General features: G+C 45.7%; 2 protein-coding genes across 3 annotated transcripts in view; one reads left to right on the top strand and one right to left on the bottom strand.

The window, feature by feature from the left end:
- The first annotated feature begins 97 nt into the window (after positions 1 to 97).
- LOC139394372 (derlin-1-like) lies at positions 98 to 17,412 on the top strand. 2 transcript variants are annotated; one of them, XM_071142424.1, is made up of 7 exons: positions 98 to 503; positions 2,265 to 2,376; positions 5,149 to 5,213; positions 6,669 to 6,695; positions 13,249 to 13,397; positions 13,507 to 13,617; positions 13,893 to 17,412. In XM_071142424.1, exons 1-7 carry the CDS (start codon positions 351 to 353, stop codon positions 14,047 to 14,049), a joined length of 774 nt encoding a protein of 257 aa, XP_070998525.1. In that variant the 5' UTR covers positions 98 to 350; the 3' UTR covers positions 14,050 to 17,412. The 2 variants fall into 2 exon arrangements, with proteins under 2 accessions (XP_070998525.1, XP_070998527.1); XM_071142426.1 differs by lacking the exons at positions 98 to 503; positions 2,265 to 2,376 and adding an exon at positions 2,718 to 2,736 and having other exon boundaries at positions 13,893 to 15,175.
- Positions 16,772 to 17,829, bottom strand: part of LOC139394371 (zinc fingers and homeoboxes protein 2-like) — a 28,525-nt gene continuing 27,467 nt past the window's right edge. The window contains exon 3 of the mRNA XM_071142422.1: positions 16,772 to 17,763. The gene's annotated coding sequence lies outside the window, so the exon portion shown is untranslated. The remainder of the gene's footprint in view (positions 17,764 to 17,829) is intronic.

Below are 17,829 nucleotides of genomic sequence, written 5' to 3'. Positions count from 1 at the left end.
TGAACTGTAACTCAGTGCAATCTTAGAAATTGTTGCATGTTGTGTTTATATTTCTTCAATGGGGTAACATCAGAGTTGTGACGTCCCACGGATCCCGGATAGCAAGGACTGCTGTGCAAATTTGACAGGAAGTGAGCAGTTCAAGAGCTAGTCGCGAGAAGATTGAGGTATAATAAGAAGCCACGTCATGAAAACTTGACTGAGGAACCAAACCTTCGTGAATAATTGTTGTCATCGAAAGGGAATTATAACACAAGGGGTATCGTCAGTCGCCACAGGACTTTGGGACTGTTCGTTTGCCTTTAGGCAATTCGTTGACTGTGTTCGTTTTGGCAAGATCGTATGGAAAGATGTCAGATATCGGGGACTGGTTCAAAACAATCCCGTTCATCACCCGGTACTGGTTTGCTGGGTCGATTGCGGTTCCCTTGATAGGTAAACTGGGACTAATCAGTCCCATGTACCTCGTCTTATGGCCAGAGAACTTCTTTCACAAATTTCAGGTAAGTTATGGGCAGTGGGGTTGTTTTTGTGTGCTACAATTTGCTGTGTTGCTATGATAGCCTAGCATCAAGGCTAGCAGGCCTTGGATTGTACGAGGGGTGTGAATTCAGTCCAATCACAAAACGAACAGGTTGGACTTCCGGGATGCATGAAGACGCTAGTTCAGTGATAGGATAGCAGCATTTTCAATAGAAATGAACTACATGATTATTTAGAAAGGTTTGGTGAATATCTCACATGTATTTGATATTCCTGGATTTGTTATAGGTTTGGTTGAGTGAGGTTTGACCAAAAATAATGTCAATGCAATTCCAACAGGTGGTGCTATCACATCCACCTTTGGACATCCTCATCATAACTGGCACCTCCCACATTACGTACAGTAGTCGTCATGACTCTCAAGCAAGGGTTTCATCATAGTCTTCTGACCGGTGGCGTCACAACGTGACACTCGACCCTTCTTTTGTTACTGGACCCCCACCTCTATGAAGTGGGTTCACACACACACACACACAGTGGTGTAAAGTTTTCAAGTAAAAATACTTGAAAGTACCATAATTATTACATTTTTTAGGTATCTGAACTTTACTTCACTATTTATATTTTTTACAACTTTTAATTTTACTTCACTACATTCCTAAAGAAAATAATGTACTTTTTACTCCATACATTTTCCCTGACACCCAAAAGTACTTGTTATATTTTCAAATGCTTAGCAGGACAGGAAAGTGGGCCAATTCACTCACTTATCAAGAGATCATCCCTACTGCCTCTGATCTGGCGGACTCACTAAACACACATGCTTAGTTTGTAAGCGATGTCTGCGTGTTGTAGTGTGCCTTGGGCTATCCTTAAAAACATATAAAAAAAATTATTCAAAACATCTTGTTTTCTTTAATATAAGATCTTTTAATTTATTAATACTTTTACTTTTGAAACTTAATTATATTTAAAACCAAATACTTTTACTCAAGTAGTATTTTTTTGGGGTGACTCTTACTTGAGTCATTTTCTATTAAGGTATCTTTTTTATTTTTACTCAAGTATGATAATTGGGTTATTTCCCACCACGAACACATACAGGGTGGACAGTATCGGTTCTCAGGCCTGACAGCTCAGCTGACTACTGGTTGTTATCTTGTGAAGGCAGAGTAGGTTTCCATTGTCGAGGCCACAGCTGGCACACCTGTGCTGGGCAGTCTGGGCTGTTGTTCCATTGGGGTTTTTGTGTAAACCATTGCAGTGCCCCAACCCGGTCAGATGCCCCAGGGTGTATGTTTTAGGGTTCTCACGATACCAGTATTGCAATACTTGGAAGTATCGTGGCCACAAAACATGAAGCAGACTTAATTTGTTGAGAAAAAAAACATTCTAAAGTTGTAAACACACAGCCTTCTGTTGTCAACAGTCACATTAGTCTTTTTCTCCCAACTAGGCTTATATCATAGACCATTACATACAGGCAGGCTTTAAAGAACCATAGAGTTTAGTCTGCTTTGGGTTTTCCTGGTATCACAATATGTGTATGGTATCCTGAATACCCTCGTGTGTTTACATCAACCAGTGAATGTGACAGTTGAGTTCACATTTTGTGCCCCATTACATCACATGAGAAAAAAGTGTTTAGCTGTGGTGGGCCTGCCAAGCTCCAGCTCCCCCCCACACACACACACCAGTTACTGCCATGGCACCCCCCCTACCCCCACACCAGCTAACAGACTCTATGATATCTATCTTTCTCTCTCTCTCTCTCTCTACAGGTATGGAGACCAATCACCTCCACCCTATACTTCCCTGTGGGCCCTGGAACAGGCTTCCTCTACCTAGTCAATCTTTATTTCCTCTACCAGTACTCTACCAGGCTGGAGACAGGTGGGTTCACATAGTACTCTACCAGGCTGGAGACAGGTGGGTTCACATAGTACTCTACCAGGCTGGAGACAGGTGGGTTCACACAGTACTCTACCAGGCTGGAGACAGGTGGGTTCACATAGTACTCTACCAGGCTGGAGACAGGTGGGTTCACACAGTACTCTACCAGGCTGGAGACAGGTGGGTTCACACAGTACTCTACCAGGCTGGAGACAGGTGGGTTCACACAGTAATCTACCAGGCTGGAGACAGGTGGGTTCACATAGTACTCTACCAGGCTGGAGACAGGTGGGTTCACACAGTACTCTACCAGGCTGGAGACAGGTGGGTTCACACAGTACTCTACCAGGCTGGAGACAGGTGGGTTCACACAGTAATCTACCTGGCTGGAGACAGGTGGGTTCACACAGTACTCTACCGCGCTGGAGACAGGTGGGTTCACACCAGGTCACAGAGGCTGGAGAAAGGTGGGTTCATGCCAGGTCACAGAAGGTGGGGTCACAACAGGTCACAGGCTAGCTAGGCTGACAGTCTGTCAGCTCTCATTTGCAGTTATGTCTGAGGGTAAATAATACACGTTGAGCCTGTCCTGTGGAAGAGGCCCTGCCATCAGGCACCATAATACACGTTGAGCCTGTCCTGTGGAAGAGGCCCTGCCATCAGGCACCATAATACACATTGAGCCTGTCCTGTGGAAGAGGCCCTGCCATCAGGCACCATAATACACGTTGAGCCTGTCCTGTGGAAGAGGCCTGTCCTGTGGAAGAGGCCTGTCCTGTGGAAGAGGCCTGTCCTGTGGAAGAGGCCTGTCCTGTGGAAGAGGCCTTGTCATCAGGCACCATAATACATGTTGAGCCTGTCCTGTGGAAGAGGCCCCTCCATCAGGCACCATAATACATGTTGAGCCTGTCCTGTGGAAGAGGCCCGTCCATCATGCACCAAACTATGAGCAGCCCAATAGGCATCACTTGTTTTTATATAGACAAGCATGTTGTTTATGGGCTAGATGGAGGTGAAAGGTAGGAGAGAGCAGGCTTAAAGAGCACTGGGCTGGATTGGAACCCATGCTGACAGTGGTACATGGTAGATGAGCTCCAGAGGAAGCAGTGGGCTGGACTGGAACCCATGCTGACAGTGGTACATGGTAGATGAGCTCCAGAGGAAGCAGTGGGCTGGACTGGAACCCATGCTGACAGTGGTACATGGTAGATGAGCTCCAGAGGAAGCAGTGGGCTGGACTGGAACCCATGCTGACAGCGGTACATGGTAGATGTGCTCCAGAGGAAGCAGTGGGTTGGACTGGAACCCATGCTGACAGCGGTACATGGTAGATGTGCTCCAGAGGAAGCAGTGGGCTGGACTGGAACCCATGCTGACAGCAGTACATGGTAGATGTGCTCCAGAGGAAGCAGTGGGCTGGACTGGAACCCATGCTGACAGCGGTACATGGCAGATGCGCTCCAGAGGAAGCAGTGGGCTGGACTGGAACCCATGCTGACAGCGGTACATGGTAGATGTGCTCCAGAGGAAGCAGTGGGCTGGACTGGAACCCATGCTGACAGCAGTACATGGTAGATGTGCTCCAGAGGAAGCAGTGGGCTGGACTGGAACCCATGCTGACAGCAGTACATGGTAGATGTGCTTCAGAGGAAGCAGTGGGCTGGACTGGAACCCATGCTGACAGCAGTACATGGTAGATGTGCTCCAGAGGAAGCAGTGGGCTGGACTGGAACCCATGCTGACAGCGGTACATGGTAGATGTGCTCCAGAGGAAGCAGTGGGCTGGACTGGAACCCATGCTGACAGCGGTACATGGTAGATGCGCTCCAGAGGAAGCGGGTTAGACAGCTAGACCATCCCAGGCCTCACCTATCACTTCTTATCGTTAGTCAGGCTCCATTATACATCTGATCTGTTACACAACACTACGACGGTAGGAGGTAGCAGACCATGTCGTTCACTACTCACAGAGATTTTTTTTTTTTTTTAAATCTTGTGATCATGGTGGGGTTAGGCAATTAGAATATTATTAAAGAATTGTGGTGTAAGGTCTGTATGTACAGTATTTAAATAAAAATGTGATGACACCTATTGCCTGCCGCTCAAATAAATCTCTCTCAATTTCATTTCAAAGGGGATTTATTGGCATGGGAAACATGTTTACGTTGCCACAGCACGTGAAATAAACAAACAAGTGTTTCTCTCATATCTCCTCTCTATCCTCTCTCCCCCCCTGTCCTCTCCCTCTCATATCTCCTCTCTCTCCCTCTCTCATATCCTCTCTCTCCCTCTCTCATATCTCCTCTCTCCCCCTCTGTCCTCTCCCTCTCATATCTCCTCTCTCTCCCTCTCATATCTCCTCTCTCTCCCTCTCTATCCTCTCTCCCTCTCATATCTCCTCTCTCTCCCCCTCTATCCTCTCCCTCTCATATCTCCTCTCACTCCCCCTCTATCCTCTCCCTCTATCTCCTCTCACTCCCCCTCTATCCTCTCTCCCTCTCATATCTCCTCTCTCTCCCTCTCATATCTCCTCTCTCTCCCTCTCATATCCCTCTCTGTCCTCTCTCCCTCTCATATCTCCTCTCTCTCCCTCTCATATCTCCTCTCTCTCCCTCTCATATCTCCTCTCACTCCCCCTCTGTCCTCTCTCCCTCTCATATCTCCTCTCTCTCCCTCTCATATCTCCTCTCTCTCCCTCTCATATCTCCTCTCTCTCCCTCTCCCTCTTATATCTCCTCTCTCTATCTCTTCTCTCTTATACATCTCTTCCAGGGGCGTTTGATGGGCGTCCGGCTGACTTTGTGTTCATGCTGCTCTTCAACTGGCTCTGCATCGTTGTATCCTTTACCTGCTTATCAATATGATGCCTTCATCTGTTATGCAGCTGACAACATTATCAGTCCTAGTAAATCAATTAGCCATTTACCTTATCTCTGTCTGAAAACCTCTTCATACATTTAACTCATCGTCTCTGTCCTAAAACCTCTTCATACATTTAACTTATCGTCTCTGTCCTAAAACCTCTTCATACATTACCTTATCGTCTCTGTCCTAAAACCTCTTCATACATTTAACTCATCGTCTCTGTCTGAAAACCTCTTCATACATTTAACTCATCGTCTCTGTCTGAACCTCTTCATACATTTAACTCATCGTCTCTGTCTGAAAACCTCTTCATACATGTAACTTATCGTCTCTGTCCTAAAACCTCTTCATACATTTAACTCATCGTCTCTGTCTGAAAACCTCTTCATACATTTAACTCATCGTCTCTGTCCTAAAACCTCTTCATACATTTAACTCATCGTCTCTGTCTGAAAACCTCTTCATACATTTAACTCATCGTCTCTGTCTGAAAACCTCTTCATACATGTAACTTATCGTCTCTGTCCTAAAACCTCTTCATACATTTAACTCATCGTCTCTGTCCTAAAACCTCTTCATACATGTAACTCATCGTCTCTGTCTGAAAACCTTCAAAACAGAAACTTTTCAGGAATTGGAACATACCATTTATTTTGAATAAATGTTTTGTGTCCTTGAGTCATGAAATGTTCAGAGAACATTGAGGGGAGTTCATTTAAAGCGGTAATATAAAAAAAATTGCACAATTGGAGTTACAAGGTTTTCATCAGACAGCGACGTTATGCTGTTTTGTCCATTGTTAAAGGTAGGCTAATAGTTTTTCATGTTTTTTGCCATGATTTCCCATTGTTTTTGCCTCTCCTGAGTCCAGGCCTTGTTATAGTATGTATTATTAGAGCCGTCCCCTGCCTGTTAAGCTGCCAAGCAACAGTTCAGCCCCTTTCCAGTGGCCTAGCTATAATCTGTTTCTCTGGACAGCCAAACCAGTCTCTGTTTCTCTGGACAGCCAAACCTCCTGCCTGCTAGTGGCCTAGCTACAGTCTGTACAGCCATGTGGTTAAAGCAGGTCATATGGATGGACAACACTACTCACGTGAAAGATCTGGTTGAAATACAGCCTCTGTCTTTCTGCCCATGCTGCCTCAGTTACTGTGTTGTGGTTCCAGAACCTCAGTACAGCTGGAATGGATCATTAAGCTCCTCTATGCTCCATGACAGAACAGACACAATAGTTCTGTTGTCAAGTCATCTGTTCCACTGCTTTTCCTTTTGGGTAACTAGAAGGGAAATGAAGGCCGGGGTAACTAGAAGGGAAATGAAATTCAGGGGAAATGAAGGTCAGGGTATGTGGCCTGTTTATATACAACTAGACGAAGGGAGTTTGATTCAACATGTGAATGCAGGTTTCCTTGACATTGCTTGTGTAGATAACCGGCTTAATGATGGACATGCAGGTAAGGTTCCTTTATATTCTCTCTCTGTCCTTTAGAAGAATTAAGACCTGTTGCCTTTTTCATTTACCAAGACACATAGTCAAACCCTGCATTAATTAAAGGCTGTCAGCCCATCCCTACTGCACCTGTCAAGGATAGGCAAGGTTTTATTAGCTATATATATATATATATATATATATATATATATATATATATGTGTGTGTATGGAAAATCCACTCAAACTATCTTTTGGTATTATTTTCCATTAGTCCATTGATACAGTCCCAATATGTTTTGCATGTCAGCAATCACATGTTCAAGATAATGGACTTTCTAGAAGCAAAGTGTCACTGGCCACAGCATCATGTCAAGATAATGGACTTTCTAGAAGCAAAGTGTCACTGGCCACAGCATCATGTCAAGATAATGGACTTTCTAGAAGCAAAGTGTCACTGGCCACAGCATCATGTCAAGATAATGGACTTTCTAGAAGCAAAGTGTCACTGGCCACAGCATCATGTCAAGATAATGGACTTTCTAGAAGCAAAGTGTCACTGGCCACAGCATCATGATGATGCAAAACAACTTGACTGCTGACACGCAAAACACATTGGGACTGAATCAACAGAGGACTATTGGACCAATACCAACACATACTGTAGTTTGAGTGGTTTGTCCCTTTAATCTGTAGAACATCATGTAAACTAGGTTCATTAAGAAGGTCAGATGATCAGACTGGTCCAGTTTATCACGATGGGGAGTTACGGTCGGATGATCAGACTGGTCCAGTTTATCACGATGGGGAGTTACGGTCGGATGATCAGACTGGTCCAGTTTATCACGATGGGGAGTTACGGTCGGATGATCAGACTGGTCCAGTTTATCACGATGGGGAGTTACGGTCGGATGATCAGACTGGTCCAGTTTATCACGATGGGGAGTTACGGTTGGATGATCAGACTGGTCCAGTTTATCACGATGGGGAGTTACGGTTGGATGATCAGACTGGTCCAGTTTATTACGATGGGGAGTTACGGTCGGATGATCAGACTGGTCCAGTTTATGACGATGGGGAGTTACGGTTGGATGATCAGACTGGTTCAGTTTATTACGATGGGGAGTTACTGTAGGATGATCAGACTGGTCTAGTTTATCACAATGGGGAGTTACGGTTGGATGATCAGACTGGTCCAGTTTATTACGATGGGGAGTTACTGTAGGATGATCAGACTGGTCTAGTCTGCTGTATCTTGTTTCACAGAGCCAATCGGGCTGTGTCACCCGATTCCCTTTATTGTGCAGTCTGGTCAAAAGTAGTGCACTAAATAGGGAATAGGGTGCCATTTGGGACACTACCTCAGACAGCTCTAAGTCATCAGTCTCTGACAGCTAAGAGGCTAGTCGTCCCGCCTCAGTGCTACTGACCATAAATCTACCAGAGGTCATCACAACCACTGTCATCTAGTGTAAACAAACTGGACACTTCCGTGGTCACCATGACAATAAAAACTATGACATCTACAGCTTCAGTGCTGCTGTGTCGCTGCAGCCTCTTGACCAGTTGGTTTGTAAAAGAGGATGTATCTATAACCTACATTATTAGATAAAGCTAATCGAATGACGTTTTGGTCCCCTCTTCTTATGAAATGACTGATTTGAGAACTACTATTACCTCTACCTACATATACATATTACCTCGACTAACCAGTGCCCCCGCACATTGACTCTGTACCGGTACCCCCTGTATATAGCCTCCACATTGATTCTGTACCGGTACCCCCTGTATATAGCCTCCACATTGACTCTGTACCGGTACCCCCTGTATATAGCCTCCACATTGACTCTGTACCGGTACCCCCTGTATATAGCCTCCACATCGACTCTGTACCGGTACCCCCTGTATATAGCCTCCACATCGACTCTGTACCGGTACCCCCTGTATATAGCCCCCACACATCGACTCTGTACCGGTACCCCCTGTATATAGCCCCCACACATCGACTCTGTACCGGTACCCCCTGTATATAGTCTCCACATTGACTCTGTACCGGTACCCCCTGTATATAGCCTCCACATTGACTCTGTACTGGTACCCCCTGTATATAGCCTCCACATTGACTCTGTACCGGTACCCCTGTATATATTCTCCACATTGACTCTGTACTGGTACCCCCTGTATATAGCCTCCACATTGACTCTGTACTGGTACCCCCTGTATATAGCCTCCACATTGACTCTGTACTGGTACCCCCTGTATATAGCCTCCACATTGACTCTGTACCGGTACCCCTGTATATAGCCTCCACATTGACTCTGTACCGGTACCCCCTGTATATAGCCTCCACATTGACTCTGTACCGGTACCCCCTGTATATAGCCTCCACACATCGACTCTGTACCGGTACCCCCTGTATATAGCCTCCACATTGACTCTGTACCGGTACCCCCTGTATATAGCCTCCACATCGACTCTGTACCGGTACCCCCTGTATATAGCCCCCACACATCGACTCTGTACCGGTACCCCCTGTATATCGCCTCCACATCGACTCTGTACCGGTACCCCCTGTATATAGCCTCCACATTGACTCTGTACCGTAACACACTGTATATAGCCTCCACATTGCCTCTGTACCGTAACACACTGTATATAGCCTCCACTTTGACTCTGTACCGGTACCCCCTGTATATAGCCTCCACATTGACTCTGTACCGGTACCCCCTGTATATAGCCTCCACATTGACTCTGTACCGGTACCCCCTGTATATAGCCTCCACCTTGACTCTGTACCGTAACACCCTGTATATAGCCTCCACATTGACTCTGTACCGGTACCCCCTGTATATAGCCTCCACATTGACTCTGTACCGTAACACCATGTATATAGCCTCCACCTTGACTCTGTACCGTAATACCCTGTATATAGCCTCCACATTGACTCTGTACCGGTACCCCTGTATATAGCCTCCACATTGACTCTGTACCGGTACCCCCTGTATATAGCCTCCACATTGACTCCGTACCGGTATCCCCTGTATATAGCCTCCACATTGACTCTGTACCGTAACACCATGTATATAGCCTCCACATTGACTCTGTACCGGTACCCCTGTATATAGCCTCCACATTGACTCTGTACCGGTACCCCTGTATATAGCCTCCACATTGACTCTGTACCGGTACCCCTGTATATAGCCTCCACATCGACTCTGTACCGGTACCCCTGTATATAGCCTCCACATTGACTCTGTACCGGTACCCCTGTATATAGCCTCCACATTGACTCTGTACCGGTACCCCTGTATATAGCCTCCACATTGACTCTGTACCGGTACCCCCTGTATATAGCCTCCACATTGACTCTGTACCAGTACCCCCTGTATATAGCCTCCACATTGACTCTGTACCGTAACACCATGTATATAGCCTCCACATTGACTCTGTACTGGTACCCCCTGTATATAGCCTCCACATTGACTCTGTACCGGTACCCCCTGTATATAGTCTCCACATTGACTCTGTACCGGTACCCCCTGTATATAGTCTCCACATTGACTCTGTACCGGTACCCCCTGTATATAGCCTCCACATTGACTCTGTACTGGTACCCCCTGTATATAGCCTCCACATTGACTCTGTACCGTAATACCCTGTATATAGCCTCCACATTGACTCTGTACCGTAACACCCTGTATATAGCCTCCACATTGACTCTGTACCGGTACCCCTGTATATAGCCTCCACATTGACTCTGTACCAGTACCCCCTGTATATAGCCTCCACATTGACTCTGTACCAGTACCCCCTGTATATAGCCTCCACGTTGACTCTGTACCGTAACACCATGTATATAGCCCCCACACATAGACTCTGTACCGGTACCCCCTGTATATAGCCTCCACATTGACTCTGTACCGGTACCCCCTGTATATAGCCTCCACATTGACTCTGTACCGTAACACCATGTATATAGCCTCCACATTGACTCTGTACTGGTACCCCCTGTATATAGCCTCCACATTGACTCTGTACCGGTACCCCCTGTATATAGTCTCCACATTGACTCTGTACCGGTACCCCCTGTATATAGTCTCCACATTGACTCTGTACCGGTACCCCCTGTATATAGCCTCCACATTGACTCTGTACTGGTACCCCCTGTATATAGCCTCCACATTGACTCTGTACCGTAATACCCTGTATATAGCCTCCACATTGACTCTGTACCGTAACACCCTGTATATAGCCTCCACATTGACTCTGTACCGTAACACCCTGTATATAGCCTCCACATCGACTCTGTACCGGTACCCCCTGTATATAGCCTCCACATTGACTCTGTACCGTAACACCATGTATATAGCCTCCACCTTGACTCTGTACCGTAATACCCTGTATATAGCCTCCACATTGACTCTGTACCGGTACCCCTGTATATAGCCTCCACATTGACTCTGTACCGGTACCCCCTGTATATAGCCTCCACATTGACTCCGTACCGGTATCCCCTGTATATAGCCTCCACATTGACTCTGTACCGGTACCCCCTGTATATAGCCTCCACATTGACTCTGTACCGTAACACCATGTATATAGCCTCCACATTGACTCTGTACCGGTACCCCTGTATATAGCCTCCACATTGACTCTGTACCGGTACCCCTGTATATAGCCTCCACATTGACTCTGTACCGGTACCCCTGTATATAGCCTCCACATTGACTCTGTACCGGTACCCCCTGTATATAGCCTCCACATTGACTCCGTACCGGTATCCCCTGTATATAGCCTCCACATTGACTCTGTACCGGTATCCCCTGTATATAGCCTCCACATTGACTCTGTACCGGTACCCCTGTATATAGCCTCCACATTGACTCTGTACCAGTACCCCCTGTATATAGCCTCCACATTGACTCTGTACCAGTACCCCCTGTATATAGCCTCCACGTTGACTCTGTACCGTAACACCATGTATATAGCCCCCACACATAGACTCTGTACCGGTACCCCCTGTATATAGCCTCCACATTGACTCTGTACCGGTACCCCCTGTATATAGCCTCCACATTGACTCTGTACCGTAACACCATGTATATAGCCTCCACATTGACTCTGTACTGGTACCCCCTGTATATAGCCTCCACATTGACTCTGTACCGGTACCCCCTGTATATAGTCTCCACATTGACTCTGTACCGGTACCCCCTGTATATAGTCTCCACATTGACTCTGTACCGGTACCCCCTGTATATAGCCTCCACATTGACTCTGTACTGGTACCCCCTGTATATAGCCTCCACATTGACTCTGTACCGTAATACCCTGTATATAGCCTCCACATTGACTCTGTACCGTAACACCCTGTATATAGCCTCCACATTGACTCTGTACCGGTACCCCTGTATATAGCCTCCACATTGACTCTGTACCAGTACCCCCTGTATATAGCCTCCACATTGACTCTGTACCAGTACCCCCTGTATATAGCCTCCACATTGACTCTGTACCGTAACACCATGTATATAGCCCCCACACATAGACTCTGTACCGGTACCCCCTGTATATAGCCTCCACATTGACTCTGTACCGGTACCCCCTGTATATAGCCTCCACATTGACTCTGTACCGTAACACCATGTATATAGCCTCCACATTGACTCTGTACTGGTACCCCCTGTATATAGCCTCCACATTGACTCTGTACCGGTACCCCCTGTATATAGTCTCCACATTGACTCTGTACCGGTACCCCCTGTATATAGTCTCCACATTGACTCTGTACCGGTACCCCCTGTATATAGCCTCCACATTGACTCTGTACTGGTACCCCCTGTATATAGCCTCCACATTGACTCTGTACCGTAATACCCTGTATATAGCCTCCACATTGACTCTGTACCGTAACACCCTGTATATAGCCTCCACATTGACTCTGTACCGTAACACCCTGTATATAGCCTCCACATCGACTCTGTACCGGTACCCCCTGTATATAGCCTCCACATTGACTCTGTACCGTAACACCCTGTATATAGCCTCCACATTGTTATTTTACTGCTGCTCTTTAATTATGTTACTTTTATCTATTTTTTTTAACTGCATTGTTGGTTAAGGGCTTGTAAGTCAGCATTTCACTGTAAGGTTGTTGTATTCAGCATTTCACTGTAAGGTTGTTGTATTCAGCATTTCACTGTAAGGTCTACTACACCTGTTGTATTCAGCATTTCACTGTAAGGTTGTTGTATTCAGCATTTCACTGTAAGGTCTACTACACCTGTTGTATTCAGCATTTCACTGTAAGTTCTACTACACCTGTTGTATTCAGCATTTCACTGTAAGGTCTACTACACCTGTTGTATTCAGCATTTCACTATAAGGTCTACTACACCTGTTGTATTCAGCATTTCACTATAAGGTCTACTACACCTGTTGTAGTCAGCATTTCACTATAAGGTCTACTACACCTGTTGTATTCAGCATTTCACTGTAAGGTCTACTACACCTGTTGTATTCAGTGCATGTGACAAATACATTTAGACTTTTAAAATATGCAAATGATGTGTTTTCCAGCTCCTGATGATCCCGTTGATAATGTCCGTCCTGTACGTGTGGGCTCAGCTGAACAGAGAAACCATAGTCTCCTTCTGGTTTGGGACACGCTTCAAAGCATGTTATCTACCCTGGGTCATCCTTGGATTCAACTACATTATTGGGGGCTCGTAAGTAGTTCCATTATTTAATCAACATGTTATAACTACAATTTACATATAACAGAAATGTCTAAGCCATTAGTAAAATCCTAAATGTCTTGGTTGTTCTCATCTCCAGTGTTGTCAATGAACTGATTGGGAACCTGGTGGGCCATCTCTACTTCTTCCTGATGTTTAAATACCCCATGGACCTGGGAGGCAGGTCCTTCCTGTCAACACCTGACTTCCTGTGAGTTCCTCTGCTTCTCTGCCTGTCTAGTGTCCCAGTCATGTTGCTTTAATCCTGAAGCAACATGACAGGTAGAAACGTCATTAATAGAGGTGACACGATTCCTTATACTACATGTCAGAGATGTGTAATGCGTGTCTGTTCTACACAAATATATTTCTACGTGAACATTCCTGCTGAACACAGCCCTGCTGAACACAGCCCTGTTGTCCTCATTCTACAGTTCAGTGATGCATGTCTGTTTTAATACAGTGTGCTTTCTTCGGTCTCTACAGGTACCGCTTCCTGCCCAACAGACGAGGGGGCGTGTCTGGGTTTGGAGCGCCACCCAGCAGGAGACCTGCAGCTCCTGAGGCCGGTGGTGGTGGTGGTGGAGGAGGTATGGGAGGACGTCATGCCTGGGGAGCCGGCTTCCGTCTAGGGGACGACTGAGGAGATTGTCCTACCGTGTAGCAGGACAAAGACTCTTGTCTCCACTCCTCAAGACTACCGCCGATGCCCAAATTATACAGAAGAAAGCAGATTGTTTTTGTATCCAACTCCCCTTCCTTTGAACTGTTCAGAAAATAGATGTCTCAGCTGTGGATATGATCAGCATGTTATTCTTTCAGTGCTCTCTTTTACACAAGATGCCATATCTGATTACACTGTAATTACAGGACTCCTCCTAACCAGTGTGTTGCCGCAGCCAGCCTTTTTAGAGCGTGGGTTTGGCCATTTAGAAAAGCATTGTTCTGGGAGAGAACAGCCGAAGCACTAAGGACTGAATTCTCTTTGCTCCTTAAATAGAACACGGGGCAACAGCAACACTCACGCTGGCTGTGTAGATAGAGGCTCATATATAATAACGCAAAACAATATTTCTTGTTCACCCCCCCCCGGGTCTACGCGGTTGTATGATCACACCTCCACACTGAATGTTTGTCTGTTTTGAATGGGAGAGTAGGGTCGAAGTTGTGGGGGATTGAAAAATGTAATCTTCAACATAGTATAATGATACAACAATGCAGTTTGTATTTTGAGATGAAAGCCTACAGTTCGTGCTCCGACTGTCCCAGTAGATGCTTTGGATCCATATCAAACTGCAGTGTCATGGTTCTGTTTCTTCTCCTTTGATTTAGCTCTGCAACATGGCAATTAAATGAAACCGCAAGATTTGATGAATACCCCCAGTTGGTGTGAAATGGGTATCAACTGTTTTCACACTGAGTGATTTGCTTGTTGCCAACTTGATTTTCATTCAGAAGATGAACCAGGCTAAATAGCAGCACTCTTGTCTTGAGGATGAATATTTAGTTATTCAACAAGTTAACTGAAATTACAATGTGTTTTTACAATGGAATTGACCCCGACACACATGTACAGTGACCCCATGACCTTATACCAGAGGATGTCTTTCAGTTGAGTATCTTATTGTTTTTTTTTCTGTCTGGGTCTGCTTCTCTAACTTTTGTACAATGCCATTTTGTACTTGAGTAAACAGAACGTAACAACTGCAGTTTTTGTTGCATAAAAAAAAACTTTGAACATTGTTCTGAAGTAAATCAAATCCTGTGCATGTCTCTGGACCGAAACATTGTTAAAGGACACAGAGGAAGGGGGGAAATGCAGAATAAGGCAGTCCATATACACTGAGAACACAACACCGTGACAGACTGACCAGGTGAAAGCTATGATCCTTTGTTATTCACTTGAATCAGTGTAGATAAAGGGGAGACCGGCTGGAGGAGGATTGTGGGTGAATGGGCAAGGCCCCAAATGTAAGCGCCTTTGAACGGGGTACTCTCTGGTTTGTGACAAGAATTGCAAACGCTGCTGGGTTTTCCACACACAAGTTTCCCGTGTGTATGAAGAATGATCCAGCCAACTTGACTGTGGGAAGCTTTGGAGTCAACGTGGATCAGCATCCCTGTGAAACTCTCAACACCTTGTAGTCCATGCTCTGAAGAGTTGAGGCTGTTCTGAGGGCAAAAGGGGATGCAACTCAATATTTGGTCTACCCAGTGTGCATTTCCCCTAGAGTTGATTGACACGCCCGCTTAATCTAATCAGCATAACACAAATCAGTCTGTTTGTTGTTGCATGGGCCAGTCCTCAATCCAGCACATCTACTGTGGAAGGTGGCAGAGCTGCAGCTGTGTTTGTCAGACCAGGAGACATCCTAAAAATCGTTTCTCACAGATATCTTTAGTGTCCAAAAGGTTTGGGCTACAAACTAATACGACCAGTCTATGGAAAGATGACTCACAAATACAATGGTGTTCTCCATTTTGCTCTACGACCACAAGTGTCACGGTACCAGGCTGGAAAGGTTCCACAGTCAAATTCAACCTTTTCCCCCCCGAGCTTACTTACATCTCCCAGAAATAGACCAGACACTTTAAAACATACTTCCTTTTGATGAGTATTTTATAAGACATACAGGGGTCCCCAAATAACTAAATGATCCTCAGCATGACCATCTAAAAAACTATTACATATGTTAGCTTAGTAGAAACCCAGCTCTGGGCCCTTAGGGTTGAGTATCTCTGAGTAGTGACCCTGGGCCCTTAGGGTTGAGTATATCTCTGAGGAGTGACCCTGGGCCCTTAGGGTTGAGTATCTCTCTGAGTAGTGACCCTGGGCCCTTAGGGTTGAGTATCTCTGAGTAGTGACACGGGGCCCTTAGTGTTGAGTATCTCTCTGAGTAGTGACCCAGCCCTGGGCCCTTAGGGTTGAGCATCTCTCTGAGTAGTGACCCTGGGCCCTTAGGGTTGAGCATCTCTCTGAGTAGTGACCCTGGGCCCTTAGGGTTGAGTATCTCTCTGAGTAGTGACCCTGGGCCCTTAGGGTTGAGTATCTCTCTGAGTAGTGACCCTGGGCCCTTAGGGTTGAACATCTCTCTGAGTAGTGACCCTGGGCCCTTAGGGTTGAGCATCTCTCGGAGTAGTGACCCTGGGCCCTTAGGGTTGAGTATCTCTCTGAGTAGTGACCCTGGGCCCTTAGGGTTGAGTATCTCTGAGTAGTGACCCTGGGCCCTTAGGGTTGAGTATCTCTCTGAGTAGTGACCCAGCCCTGGGCCCTTAGGGTTGAGTATCTCTGAGTAGTGACCCTGGGCCCTTAGGGTTGAGTATCTCTGAATAGTGACCACTGCACAACGGACCAAGAGACATCCTTCAGTTGGTTGTGTTTTATTGAGTTACAGCAGACGGATAAATAAAAAACAAACCAGGAAGTAAAGAGATTCTTGGTAGCAGTACAGTATTCCAGATACACGTGTGAACATGATTCACTAATAGAAGCAGCATGAAACTGAAGGAGCGAGCCATTGAAAAAATGGAGCCTAACTACACCTAGGATATCTATGGATATCTAGAAAGCCAACACGAGAAAAGACCAGTCACTGATGCAACGGACGCTGCAATTCAAAAATGAGACGGAACTACAAAAAACATGTACAGTGTATTTTCTTGTCTTTTAAAAATGTATTCATGTCCATTCTGTGGCTGACTGTCGTCTCAGGCAGCAGGAGCATTCAGCATGAGAGAGAGGGGGGAGAACTGTTATTGTAATGTAAGTATGTGATTCTTAGCCTGGGTAGCAGACCTGTTTTGTGCCATCATTCCACTCCTGGAACCCAGGCTAGGTGATTCTATGGTCTGGTAGAGAACCACCTAGTCCCTTTAGTCCAAATGGATGAACACACTGGTTATCAGATCAGAAGTGTTACTAGTCTATCCACTTGAAATAAGTGCCATCTATGACCAGCTGTCGGTCACTAAATGTTTTGTTAAAAATAAAAGAATTACCAACTGATGAATTGGTTTACAAGTTCCATCATAGTCATAAAAACCAAAACATTCCTCTTTTAGGGGTTATTGACTCCTGTTAGAAATGTAAAAACCAGCAACCCCCAAAATGTTTACAAAGCTTTTCAATACAGAAAAATATTTACAAGGGCCCTTTTTTTATTTATTAAGTGTAATGATAATAATAATAATAATAATAATGCATCAAGTCCAGCTTTGGCACTCAATGGTCTTTGCCAGTCAGTGTTTGGCGTGGACTCTACTGTCCACTGTGCTGATGTCACAGGCCAGGTAGGAAATCATTGGTTCCAGAATTCAACAATCTTGAGAATCTTCTGCCTGAGAAACTCAGTATCCTCTGAAACAAAGGAAAATGTCAAAACACAAGACTTGTTATACAGATGGCTGACCACACCCTTCGTTG

The sequence above is a fragment of the Oncorhynchus clarkii genome, unplaced genomic scaffold (assembly GCF_045791955.1).
Source record: "Oncorhynchus clarkii lewisi isolate Uvic-CL-2024 unplaced genomic scaffold, UVic_Ocla_1.0 unplaced_contig_8566_pilon_pilon, whole genome shotgun sequence".
In the NCBI taxonomy this organism is placed as follows: Eukaryota; Metazoa; Chordata; class Actinopteri; order Salmoniformes; family Salmonidae; genus Oncorhynchus; species Oncorhynchus clarkii.
This window is presented reverse-complemented; position numbering and strand designations above follow the sequence as displayed.

Bases quoted from the DNA above. Each gene is read 5' to 3' on its own strand.
- LOC139394372 (XM_071142424.1), top strand. From the start codon at position 351: ATGTCAGATATCGGGGACTGGTTCAAAACAATCCCGTTCATCACCCGG. The intron at 504-2,264 runs GTAAGTTATGGG...CTCTCTCTACAG, and splicing joins ACTTCTTTCACAAATTTCAG to GTATGGAGACCAATCACCTC. The intron at 13,618-13,892 runs GTGAGTTCCTCT...CGGTCTCTACAG, and splicing joins CTGTCAACACCTGACTTCCT to GTACCGCTTCCTGCCCAACA.